The sequence below is a fragment of the Thalassophryne amazonica genome, chromosome 11 (genome assembly GCF_902500255.1).
Source record: "Thalassophryne amazonica chromosome 11, fThaAma1.1, whole genome shotgun sequence".
Lineage (NCBI taxonomy): Eukaryota > Metazoa > Chordata > Actinopteri > Batrachoidiformes > Batrachoididae > Thalassophryne > Thalassophryne amazonica.
In genome coordinates this window covers 68,930,347-68,943,465 of record NC_047113.1, presented here as the reverse complement: position 1 = coordinate 68,943,465, position 13,119 = coordinate 68,930,347, and the positions used below count along the sequence as shown (strand labels likewise).

The window sequence follows — 13,119 nt, the reverse complement described above, 5'->3', positions numbered from 1 at the left end:
ATGCCTGCACCAGGCCACCTGGAATCGAACACGAGGTGGCCAACGTGAGCGGGAATCTACCAGTTTTGAACAAGTTCAGCAGACTCTTGTCTTCCTGTGCTTCACTAAGCAGCAGGCTGGCCTCCTCCTGGGACACATAGAAACTGTTCCTAGGCGCTCCTGTGGAAGACTCTGAGAACTGCTTTATCAACCAGACTGGATATGTTTTTGTCAGCCACAGCACCTTACCTGTCGACTTTGCTCTTTCATTTCTTTGTCGAGCACTTTTCATTATTTTTAACAAAGTTGCGTTCTTTATAGTATTCAAGATTTCCGTTACCGTTTTCATCCTCCAGGCTACTCCAGGATGGGAGACACATACTCGGACTCTGGCCACAGTGAGATCTCCTCTCGCTCAAGCCTGGTCAGTAACTCTTCTTTCGACATGGCCCAGGAGGAGAGGAGGCACCGACACGCCGGTGGAGTCGGGGAATCTTACACTGGAGGAACACGGCTGGAACGACGAGCCACCACAGACCCCGACCAGTACAGCCTCGGGTAAAACCATTTAGATTTAAATGTTGATCAAATGTCAGTATTCGTTGCTGCAACATGATGTAATAGTGTCACCTCTTTGAACTCTGTCCTTCTTCAGGTCGTATTCGTCCATGCAGGATTGTCGCGGCATTTACGCCGGCTGTCCGACTGTCCTATCATCACCCAGCTCAGAGGAGCTGACTCAGGATCAGGGCGATCGCGTTTCCCTTGATGCTGCAGACAGCGGCCGTGGTTCCTGGACTTCATGTTCCTCTGGTTCTCATGACAACATCCAGACCATGCAGCAGGGTCGTAGCTGGGAGACTCTGGCCTTTGGCGGAGGTGGAGGAGGTATCGGAGGGCTCCCACCTGGGGGACCAGAGGCCTTACTAGGCGGGCCGGCTGCTCTGTGGGCAGCCCAGGCCCGGGGCAGCTGGGCGTCTGCCAGCTCCTCCTCATCCTCTGCGGCGTACTGGGGAGAAGACTCTGAGGGTGACACCGGCACCATTAAGAGGAGAGGAGGGAAGGACGTCAACGCCGACCCAGAAACAAGTAGCATCACATCCACTGGATCAGAGGAGGCAAAACACAGCCGACCCTCCCCATCACCAATCACAGCTGGGGGAAAAGGTCTTCTCTGTGAGTGACTGTGCTTCATATTTAACTGATTCCAAAGTGCAACAAACAAGTAAACAAGGATAGGAAATAATCTGATTTGTTTTTAAAATGGGAAAATATGCAGATATTTAGATTTATGAGTGAAAATGAACTTTCATTCCATCGGTAAGTCAGCACACAAAGGATGCTCCTTCAGTTCCTATAGGTTAAAGGAAACTCAGTGGTTCGTCTTTCTTGCTAGAACCTTTTTGTCAAACAGAGCCAAGCTGAAGATCACCGGCCTGATAGTCACTTTAATTCTTCCTCACATTAGGATTATTTTGTGCAGTTAGGTGGAAAGGAAACGCTTTATAATAAGCATACGTCAGTAGATATTAGTTAATGCAGTAATGGCATTGACTATCAGTTAACAGTTAAATAATGTACAAGGCTACTCCAGAAAGTTCTCAGCCTTAACCAGAAAACCTCACAGGAGAAAAATGCTACTTGCATTATTTCTCATCATAATTTCCGTTAACTTCAATGCACTAGTTCCACCGATGTTCATTTCTCTGTGGCTTCGCTTCCAAGCTCACATCTTGAGGGTGTTATGCCTCTTCTTTCAGGGTGAAGCCCAGAACTTTTTGAATTACCCTCATACAGTAGTGTTCAGAATAATAGTAGTGCTATGTGACTAAAAAGATTAATCCAGGTTTTGAGTATATTTCTTATTGTTACATGGGAAACAAGGTACCAGTAGAGTCAGTAGATTTTCACAAATCCATCAAGACCAAGTATTCATGATATGCACACTCTTAAGGCTATGAAATTGGACTATTAGTAAAAAAAAAAGTAGAAAAGGGGGTGTTCACAATAATAGTAATGTGGCATTCAGTCAGTGATTTCATCAATTTTGTGGAACAAACAGGTGTGAATCAGGTGTCCCCTATTTAAGGATGAAGCCAGTACCTGTTGAACATGCTTTTCTCTTTGAAAGCCTGAGGAAAATGGGACGTTCAAGACAATGTTCAGAAGAACAGCATAGTTTGATTATAAAGTTGATTGGAGAGAGGAAAACTTATACGCAGGTGCAAAAAATTATAGGCTGTTCATCTACAATGATCTCCAGTGCTTTAAAATGGACAAAAAAAACAGAGACGCATGGAAGAAAACAGAAAACAACCATCAAAATGGATATAAGAATAACCACAATGGCAAAGGCTCACCCATTGATCAGCTCCAGGATGATCAAAGACAGTCTGGAGTTACCTGTAAGTGCTGTGACAGTTAGAAGACGCCTATGTGAAGCTAATTTATTTGCAAGAATCCCCCGCAAAGTTCCTCTGTTAAATAAAAGACGTGCAGAAGAGGTTACAATTTGCCAAAGAACACATCAACTGGCCTAAAGAGAAATGGAGGAATATTTTGTGGACTGATGAGAGTATAATTGTTGTTTTTGGGTCCAAGGGCCGCAGACAATTTGTGAGACGAACCCCAAACTCTGAATTCAAGCCACAGTTCACAGTGAAGACAGTGAAGCATGGTGGTGCAAGCATCATGATATGGGCATGTTTCTCCTACTATGGTGTTGGGCCTATATATCGCATACCAAGTATCATGGATCAGTTTGGATATGTCAAAATACTTGAAGAGGTCATGTTGCCTTATGCTGAAGAGGACATGCCCTTGAAATGGGTTTTTCAACAAGACAATGACCCCAAGCACACTAGAAAACAAGCAAAATCTTGGTTACAAACCAACAAAATTAATGCCTCACAGATGTGAGGCATGTGATGACTTTTGCTAGTGTTAAGACAGTGATAAGCAGGAACTAATAGTAATGCAATATTTAACTGTTTTTTAATCATTTATTAATGGTATAAGTTATTCATGTAGAACTTACCATCAATGAATGGCATTAACAAATCATTATGAAACACAGTTGATGCTTATTTCGCTGTTAATTAACGGTTATTATGACGCCTCAATAGATCCTTGTCATTTGTTTGGTGGATTGTCGGTAACCGTAGTGTTTGCTGTATAAGCACTGTCAGGTGAAGAGCTGGGATAGTTTTCTATCATGATTTTTCCCTGGGTTGAGGAAAGCAGATGCGTGCTTCTGCACACACTCCTTGTTGAGCTGCTCAGCGACTCTTGCTAAGCTTAGCTGTGTGTTAGTGGTTTGGTTGCTGAGTGGAAACACAGCCATCTGTGCCCCGTTGCTCTCCACTTCTTGTTAGAAGAAGAAACTCCTGTCTAATTTGAAGTAAAATATCAAAAGATGCAGATATATTTAGTAATTGTTTATATTTTATTTGCTTTTAATGCTTTCTATTCATACAATGGAACAGATATTTTTATTTGTGGAATGGAACGTACCATCCTTCAACTCATGCAAATATTCTTACCGATGCACTCATAAACAGTCATTATTCGTATATTATTGCTTTAAATCCTGTAATGTTAATGAATGGATTCTTATTCTAAAGTGTCAGCTCTGGTTAAAAAATGGCACCACTTTAACAGGTGCCAGTTCTACAATATATTTACCTCCGTTTACATAGTCGTTTCTGTTGTGTCCTTGTAGCACGGAAAGAAGGTCGCTACCGTGAGCCTCCTCCCACTCCACCGGGCTACACTGCTCTGACCATCTCTGACATCGCGGAAGGACAACATCCGAACCAGTCTGTCCCCACGTCTACAGCCAGCCATTCGGGCCGCCGGCCACCAGACTACACCACGGCTCTGCAGCGCTCGCGCATGGTCACCCAATCGCCCGACTCTCACCAGGCCCACCAGGCGGCCAAACAGCGGTCGGGCGGACTCCACCGCACTCACTCACCAGCCGAGGAGCAAGAGCCCGAGGAGGAAGAGGAGGGTGAGTCCTTGTCTTCCAAACTAGTGGCACTGAGGAAGCCAAAGCCAGTGGCACAGCACACATCTGAGACTCCCAGACCATGAGCGTGTGTGTATGGGGGTTAACAGGCAGGTAAAGACTAATTTATCAGGTCGCCCCCCACTCCACACCCCCACCACCACCACCACCACCACCTCCTCAACTGCAGCGAACCTGCATGTCAGAAAGAGCACACACACAAACGCACACACAAGGGTGCCGAGATGGCCCATTCAGTCACAGCAGCAGCAGGGGGCGTCCCATTCCATATTATCATTTTCTACTCCTGTTTGAAATCAAAACCTGAAAGTCAACCATGACTCTGGATTCATAAAATGAGAATTGTTAATTTGGAGTGGAACCCTCACCTGGAACTCACAGTGTCATTCATGCATGAGTCATCCCGATTTAAAGCAGAATCTCACCACTTCTTCACCAGCAGCACCATGTTGTTAGGATCGTCTCACCTGTGCACGGCTGCTGAATGCCTTGAAACATGCACCTCCATCCTCATGCACCCTCACGCACCTGAATGCCTTTTAGCGACTCGGTAAAATCTGTATCATCCACAGAAAGACTTGATGCAGGTTTCAGAATTTTTTTTTTTTTTTTTTTTGTCTGGCAGCCATGAGTTTACATTTGTTATTAACAGGGCTGAGGGTGTAACCATGGTGATCTTAGGTACAAATTCTCCAGTAACATTGACTGGATGCTAACACTTTTTCCTCGGTCAGTTCCTCTGGTTCCTCCTCGGTCGCAGCGGTCACGATATCGGCCGGCCTCATCAGGCCAAGTCCTCATTTATATAGAGAGCACGGGGTTTCTCTCTCTTTCTCTCTCTGTTTCCACTGGACTTCATTCAGTTCTTTCCTATGTTTGTCTCCCCTGAGCTGGCCCCCTCTTCTTCCTGACCGCAGTGAGTGATAGAGAAGTCTTAAAATGATAATTATGAGCTTTTCCTCACTAAGTGAGTTCTTGGCCTAGGCTCTAATCAGAGTCAGACATCGAGCCACAGTTTGGATGCCCTGTTGGTGTATATAGGAAACATTATCCGGTGGGGGCATTCAAAATGTCAACATTGACGCGGCACCGCTCCTTTGATGTTCCAGGCGAGGACGGCGTCACAGCACCAACCACACATCAGAATTATAGGCCAGAATCTCTGAGTCAGCTGGCAGTTGGCCATGTTTAGAAGCGTCACACAGACTATCCTGACTCAGCAAACATCGATTATGTCACATCTGACCCGTTAGTAAAATGAGGGAATGAAATGCTGTAAAACTCTCATTTCTTGAACTTTAAAAATTAGATGAATGAAAGTCAGGTTGCCAGAAATTACATTACATTACAACTAAAGTAGGTTAAGATTGAAGTTTTCTTAAATATTCATTAAGATTTGGGATTTGTGGAGCCTCTTGTCTTTTGGGTTGGGGAGTTCAGCGACCACCGGAGGTCACGTGACATTTTGTGGAAATTATGCAACTTGTTTTTCTTTAATCATACACTTCATGTGTCACTTTGACCTTTGTCCTCTTTCCATTCACAGAGGACGAACAGGTGTCTGCCGTCTGAGGGACGACGGCGTGGACGCTTGCTTGCAGTAATGTGAACTCCGCCTCATTCGGGGTGGGCAGGATGAACGAGACTGACGGATAAACAGACTCACCATCAGCGACGTACGTGCCTGCCTCCCCCACGTAGCTCCCCCCTCTGGACGGGCGAGTCGTTCAGCTTGTCTCCCTCCTTTGCCTTAAAGCATCACGGGGGTGATGAACGAACGTGCATGCAAAAAAAAAAAGACAAACAATTACTGTGAAGAGATGGATGAAGGCTGAGGATGATTGGAAAATGTCTGGCACTTTGGACACAAACAACAAAAACCTAAACCCATGCTGAGGTTCCACCTGGATAACTGCATAAAAACTAAAAAAAAAAAACTCCACATAGATGTCGCTGTTTCATACAAGGCGCCAACCTGCCTGTTAGCATGACAGCATCATGACGTGTTGAGCTTCATCTGCACTTTCTCTAGAAAACAGAACAAAAGCAACAGACTGTTTGAAGATGGAGAGAAACAAACGCTGACTTGACTCAAAGTTTCCAACTTCCCACTTGTTTTTTTTTTTTCCTGTCTTTTTTTACTTTTTGACTGATTGCACTCTGGGGCTGAGAAAAAGGCACCACGTCGGCCCGTTTCTCTGCCAGGACTGAACCCAACAACCTGTTGTCAAGTGTTTGAACTCTAAATCCAGTATTAACTCAAGTTTCATATGTGAAAGATTATTTAAAGTGTTGGTTGTAAATCAAAGTGAGGGAGTGTATGTGAGACACACACACACACACACACACATTATGTACAAGTGCATATGCAAAAATAATAATAAATAATTAATTAATTACAAAAAGCACTTTCAGCACAATTCTAGAAGTGACTGGATGAGTTCAGCCCTCCTTCATCGCCTGGTTTTACTGAACTCTACAGCTTCCTGTTTGCTGTTACATCGAGTGTAAGTATCTTGTTTTGTTACTGGTTTGTTGGTGACACGATAAGCACAGAGGTGATGAACACCCACTCAAACCTCCCTTACCAAAAAATAGTACTGATAAGTATATAAAAAGTAAACTAGAAGTATACTTGAACCATACTTGCATATACTACTTTTTGGTAAGGGCTGAGCCAACATGGAGGACAACATCGCAGCTACAGTAACAACGTTTCTGTGAAATTACCCAAATTAAATTTGGGTAATTACTGAATCAAAGTCTCAGGCTGTCTCTCACTCCGGGGGTGCGCTTCCTTCGAAGGCTGCATTTGTTGAACGCATGCATCACAATGGCTCAACTAGGCTGTCTAATTTTGAAGGCTCCTTTGAATGTGGCCAAGGAATGCAGCTTCTTTCTCCCGAAAAACAACAAGATACAACAGGAGTGTCCTTTGTGGTCCAAACAATCCCCAGAGTCACTGTGTGATTCCCCCAACTACAAAGCAGTTGGCAAATTTTTTTTTTTTTTTTAAAAGCACAATTTCTGGCTCCATTTGTACAATTATAAATATCTAATGTTTATTTCTAAATAAGCAACGGGGTAGGGGTGGGGTAAGGTATTGAAACAACAGCAAAATGCTTCATGGGCTTCAGAACGGTTGGTTTGGCCTGTGTGGTCTCGAAAGGCCAGATTTTCACTGAACACATCCTTTGAAGGATGCAACCCCCAAACCGAGAGATAGCCACAGAACGTTCCACATTTTAAACCCCCTCCTTCGTCTGTTATGGAGATATTAAAGGTCTTCACAGGTCCAAAGTTACAGACTTGAAAGAACTTTATTTTAAAGCACGTCCATACTCCCCCACCACCAGCACTCAAAAAGCCACAGAAAGGTCCGACAGTAATTAATGTTTATTTTTATTTATTTAACCAGGTTAGTCCCATTGAGATTGAGATCTCTTTTGCAAGGGAAACTTGGACAGTTCTAAAGTTTCCATGTCTTTAAATGGGGGAGAAAACCCACACAAACACAGGGAGAACATGCACATCCCACCCAGAAAGGCCACAGGTGGGAATCGAACCCATGACCTTCTTGCTGTGAAGCAACAGTGCTAACCACTAAGCCACCATGCTGCCAATTTAATTAAAGGCAAGAAAAAAAGAAATGCCTTTCCCCACATCTGGGCTCCTCCTCACTTTGCGAAATTCTGTGATTTCCAGATTCGAACTGAATCACATTCCCCAAAAAAAGCATGTTCAGATGCAGGTGATCTTAGCCAACAGATTTAGGAATTTTAGACTTAAAATGCTTTTGGGCTTTTATGTTCTGATCTTTATCCTTTTTTTGTTAACCTGTTTTCTTACTCTGCATGAGTTAAATCTGCTCCAAGAGACATTTCTAGCAACTCTTGCTTTTCTTGCAATGTTAAACCCTAAAATGTCTGGGTCCACCTCCCTCCATCGAAATTTACAGCAAAATTCTATGCCATCTGTCCAGCACAGTGCCTGCTTTTTTGCAGGTTTAATGAACTTTCCCGTCCTACAATTTAAAACATGAATTTAGAAGATCTGTTCAAAAAAGATTGTAGAGACAAGGAAAATCACGCCACATTTGATGATGGACCACGTGATCTGGTTGATGCTTCGAACCAAAATATTAGAGTTCGACCTGATTAACCGTTGAGTCATTAACAAAGCGGACCTGTGGAGACCCCTCGATGGCGACGCAAATGTTCCGATAAAATTCTTAATTTCCTGCTGCTGCCATTTGGAGTGAAGCTATGTAAACTTGGTGTAACTTAACTACCTACTCTTATGGGTGATCTTGTACATTTTTTTAATCTTTATTCACCATTTTAAAAACCATGCTAAATGTTACATCTGGCATTATTCCCAAATGTTTGGTGAATGTCAAAAAGCGCCTTAAAATAAATGGATTTTTTTTCTTGCGCATTCGCTCCCATCGTGAATCACATCATCTTGAGCATTAGTGGAGTGAGGTGCCTTATTTATGATGCTATTCCAAATTCATTTTTAATTTTTTGATGCTTACCTGGGAACTGGGAAGTCAGCGTGTTAGCTATGACCTCTGCATTAAAGCTAGCTAGGTTAAACGTGGATGGTTTAAGTGTGATATTTTGTCAGTGCTTTCCTCAGCTGACTTAAATGTTACATACAATTTTATCTTGAAGTAATATTTTATTAAACCTGCATTAGTGATTAAAATTTTGGGGGACCACTAAACCATAGCAACTACTGCTGAATTGGCTGGTTTGTTGGTGAATTAGCAAGCTAGGTCAGCTCGCATTTTCACCCCCTCAAGAGAGCTAAGTCCAATACAGCTGTGCTTTCTCCAGAAAATAGAATGAAATGTTAATTTGAAATAAAAGAAGTGCTATTTTGTTTATGTTTAAACATTTCAACATTTATTTGTCAACATTCTGACTTCAGGGGGAAAATTCTTTGACTTTTCTGACTAGGAAGTTGAAATTCTGAATTCCAAGTTGAGATTGAATGCAGCATAAGACAGTACCAGATGAATTCCAGTATTTTTTTTTTTCTCATTAACTTCCGACTGGGTGACGTTTGTTTGCATGTTGCAGTTCAGTAAATTGTCTGCGTGGCGCTCTTCCTCCTCTTATTGTGTTCATAATTTCACTCATTTCAAACTGCGGAAACTTTTCTTGCCTGTTACAGCTGATGCAAATGCTGCATCGTGCATCCAGTTTTTAATCAGTGGAATGTGACTGAAAACATTTGATCTCGGACTCCGGTGCAGAAGATGACTTTTTTTTTTGTTTTCCCAAGGCTGCCGAACAGAACTGTTAGAAAACCAATTGTGAAAATGTAACCTTGATTCTTTTTTTCTTTATCACTGACTTGCACTGATCACATTGATCAGTCTTAGAAATTAAAGACTGACTTTTTTGTTTCTTTTTTAAACGATGAGTGCAGTGTTCTTCACTGTGTTCTGTGACTTTTTTTTGTAATGGCTGCAGATATTGTTAATAATTTGTACTACAGTGGTGACATTAATCTTTCAACTCTGAAGTTAATGTGCATATTAGCAGCAGGCCGAGTCATATTTGGAAAAACAAAAAGTTGCACAAAATTGTACAAGCGTAAAGATATGTGCAGTAGGTAGAACTGCTCCTCTGTTTGATGTGTGATGTCAGTGAGAAATGTACGTTTAGCTGGTGATGACCTTTTTTTTCTTTATTATTTCTCGTACCACTTTGACCTGTATGTCTTTTAAAAAGACAGTTGGTGGAGTATGTTTCAGTTGTTTTTGTATTTTTAATACAATAATTGTAAATATTGGTTATATTTTTGTTCAAATGTACTATGTTTATGCCTCAACACCCAGTTTATAAGAAGCTGGGAGTCAATAAAAAAAATAATACTGCTTAAAGAATCATTCTTTAACATTTTATATTTCTGAATTGAATCTAATCTCATATTTAATACTTTGTAGCAGATTATTTTGGCCCTTCCCACTGTAATCAGACCAATCAGTAGGGTTGAGCTGGATACTCGTTTCAGATGAGTATCTGGTACAGATAAAGCATTTTTGATGACTAAGAACATGATAGGAGTAAAACTCATTAATAGCTGCTTGTGCTGAAGGAAAATCCTCATTGGCTGTCATCCTCATTGGCTGGCCAATCACACAGCGTGACTGTCTTCACGCTGTGTGATTGGCCAGTCACACATAGCGTCCGCCCTTCCCTACACAGCTACGTCTCTGCAGCCTCTTGCAGACAGGAACTGATCTCTCCCAGCTTGGCTTGACTCGAGCTCACGCTGCTGCTCTCTCAGTACTACTTAGGTTTTCGTCAGCTTGCCCCTATTTCGGTTTGTATATTTCAAGTTACTTGATGAACTTGTTTCGTAATGTACGTGGTGCATTTGACAAGACAGAGCTGAAAACGGCTCGTGTTGTGTCGTGACTGCCTCCACTCCGGTCGGGTTTTTTTTTTTTTTTTTTACAGTTTGCTCTTAGTTTGGCTGGTGATCTGAAGTCAGTTGGAAAACTTTGATCCTACCGAATGCGGTGCTTTTGAAAAGAATACAGTGAACAAGGCTGACATTTCCCTGTTTGCCATCACTGGATGTTTGCATGAATCACCAAGTTCACACAGATCATTAAAAAATAAAGTCTTACACACATACATATGTAGCTGAACACACAGAGTAGCCTATGTTAATATTTTTATTGAATATGGCTGCATGCAGTATCTGACACTTTCTTACTGCAGTTCATAAAAATAAATTGGTCAGTAGAACAATCTCTCGCGCTCACTCAGTCACACACACAGACATGCACACACTAATGAATATTGTTTAACTTTGTGTGGGGAAAAAATGCCGAGAATGTTAGCTAGTAAAAATAAATAATTTAAAAAAAATTGCAGTTTGATCATAAAATTAAAAAAAAATAAAAAAGAAAGACGTCTTACATGTACTGACCTGTTGGAGTCTCATTACCATTCTATGTCTGTTCAAAAGGTTGTGACATCTTGAATGGTGTTAGCTTCTAAGTCACAGTGCTGCCCCCCATAATGACGATCATAGTTTTTTTTTTTTTTTTTTTTTTTTTTTTTTGATTTTTGCAAATTTATTAACTGTGTAACTGTGCAAACTTCACAGAAGCGAAAGTGGACCTTCTCTCAGTGAGACAACAGCGCTGATCTGTATCTCACACCGGATCGCTCATTGGCCAGAAAGAAAGAAGAAAATTGGCTGCCATATTACCACTTGCATGTGCCACACCTGAACTGTCTTTTTTATTGATCTTTAACCAGGCACACGCAATTTTAGTCTTTCAGATTTTGCCAAAAAAATGCTTTCATGTGCAGCTATAAACTGCTCAAATTGCCAGTTCAAAGGCTGTGGGCGAACATTTCACCTGTGAGTATGATTGAAATGGAAAGTAATGAACAATAATGTGAAGCGTTCTATCCATTTGTCTAGCATTTAGACATAGATGATAATAATAATAATTATTATTAATAATAATAATAAAAAGTGGCTTGTGTGTAGCCACATGTTGATTTTTGCGTTGGACAAATGATTTTAAGACATTTATTAGGTCTACTTGTGCATAGTTTTGGAGCTTTAGGCATTGTTGCTATGAGCTTTATTACTAATATTAGGCTGAAGCTCAGAGCTGTGTGTAATAAATATTGTCATTGCAATAGAAAACCAACTCTCCTGTAGCTTAAGTGATGTTTTATTCTTTCAGTGCAACTATTAAAAAACCCACTATTGCTATATTATCCATCATGATTTTTGTTACCCATCCACTTTTGTTCATGAATATGGTACCTACACACACACACACACACATATATATATATATATATTCATATGCTTGCTGATAATTACACAAAGTTTGTATAAACTTTGATTAAAGAATCATCATTTGTATTTGTGCCAGTGAGATAGGAGTAATTGAGAATAGAAGGGAAGAAAGTGTCAAACTACTAAAAGAAAGAAAGGAAATAACTAATCATGGCAGACACAGATTAGGAGGGATGAAGGTTACATTAACTGGAGAAAAAAAGAAGGAAATGAGAGAATCAACTCAGTTATTACTCAAAATTGTTGATGTTCTAATGAGCTGTCTGTGTGCGGTCTACATAACCTGCGAGTGGTAAGATGGTCGCCCGTTTGTTTCAGCGGATTGTACGGCATGAGTGGGCCAATGACCTATCCAGTGTTATATACAGATCAGTGGGCAACAGTGTTAACCGCTGTGAAAACAACCAAATCCTGTGATCTAAAAACATTAACGTACCTCCCCCACTATCTGCATCAAATGTGCTGAGGTCAAAATTGATGTAATTTCAGGTGAAAGTTCTTACTTCTGAGGTTCATTCAATGCAGCATACAGTACTTCTAGGCTAAACTAGGCCATGCCCACTGGCAGGGGCGCCGCCAGGGATCTTTGGCCCCATGAAAAAAATCTTGCTGGGCTACCCCCATGCTATTTTGTCAATATTATATTAGGGTCCTCTCTGGGCCCCTGTCATTCATGGGCCCCTAGAATCCTTCTCCTTATTCTCCCTTTTTCGGCACCCCTGCCCGCTGGTTTAAAAAAAAATTGCAGCAGTTTCTTTGTTCGTTGCGCTCATGGTCTAGCAGATTGACCAAATGAAATCTCATGCACCTTGGGGCTTACATTGAGGCAGAATTCCACAGCTGATGTTGCTAGCTTTATTTGGTAGCCTGGAGTCTAGGCTGCTTAACCTCCCATGTTTTCCAAGAAAATACTATGGCGATTGTTGCAGAAGACGTTCAACCTTACAAATAAATGGCAAGTTGATGGCATACAAAGGTCTGAATGACATACAAGCCATACAAGGGTGATTCTTAGATTACGGGCACTTATTATGTCCTTTGATCATATTGTATGAAAAGCAGAAAAAAAGGGGAAATTTCACACTTTTATAGTTATCTTTACAATGAAAGTGTGTTAAGAAATTTGTTCTAGTAGTCTATGATGACTTTTTCACCTTTTTTCAGCATCATTATATGCAAATATTGCCGTTTTGTGCTTGTCCCACACCCAGACTTTTGATCTTCAATGATAAAAATGAATGGTAAAGAAACGTCTTTCTAAT

General features: G+C 41.3%; 1 protein-coding gene across 7 annotated transcripts in view; it reads left to right on the top strand.

Moving 5' to 3' along the window:
- The window catches only part of rapgef2 (Rap guanine nucleotide exchange factor (GEF) 2), a 206,587-nt gene extending 200,203 nt beyond the window's left edge, over positions 1–6,384 (top strand). For 4 of the 7 annotated variants that reach the window (XM_034182092.1, XM_034182088.1, XM_034182091.1 and 1 more), the window contains 3 exons: positions 336–537; positions 635–1,155; positions 3,701–4,074. In XM_034182092.1, the coding sequence (XP_034037983.1) occupies positions 336–537; positions 635–1,155; positions 3,701–4,074 (1,097 nt within the window). Of the gene's footprint in view, positions 1–335; positions 538–634; positions 1,156–3,700; positions 4,103–5,555 lie in introns of those variants that run through there. The other 3 variants (XM_034182089.1, XM_034182087.1, XM_034182090.1) reach the window with 2 other exon arrangements.
- Positions 6,385–13,119: the final 6,735 nt, after the last annotated feature.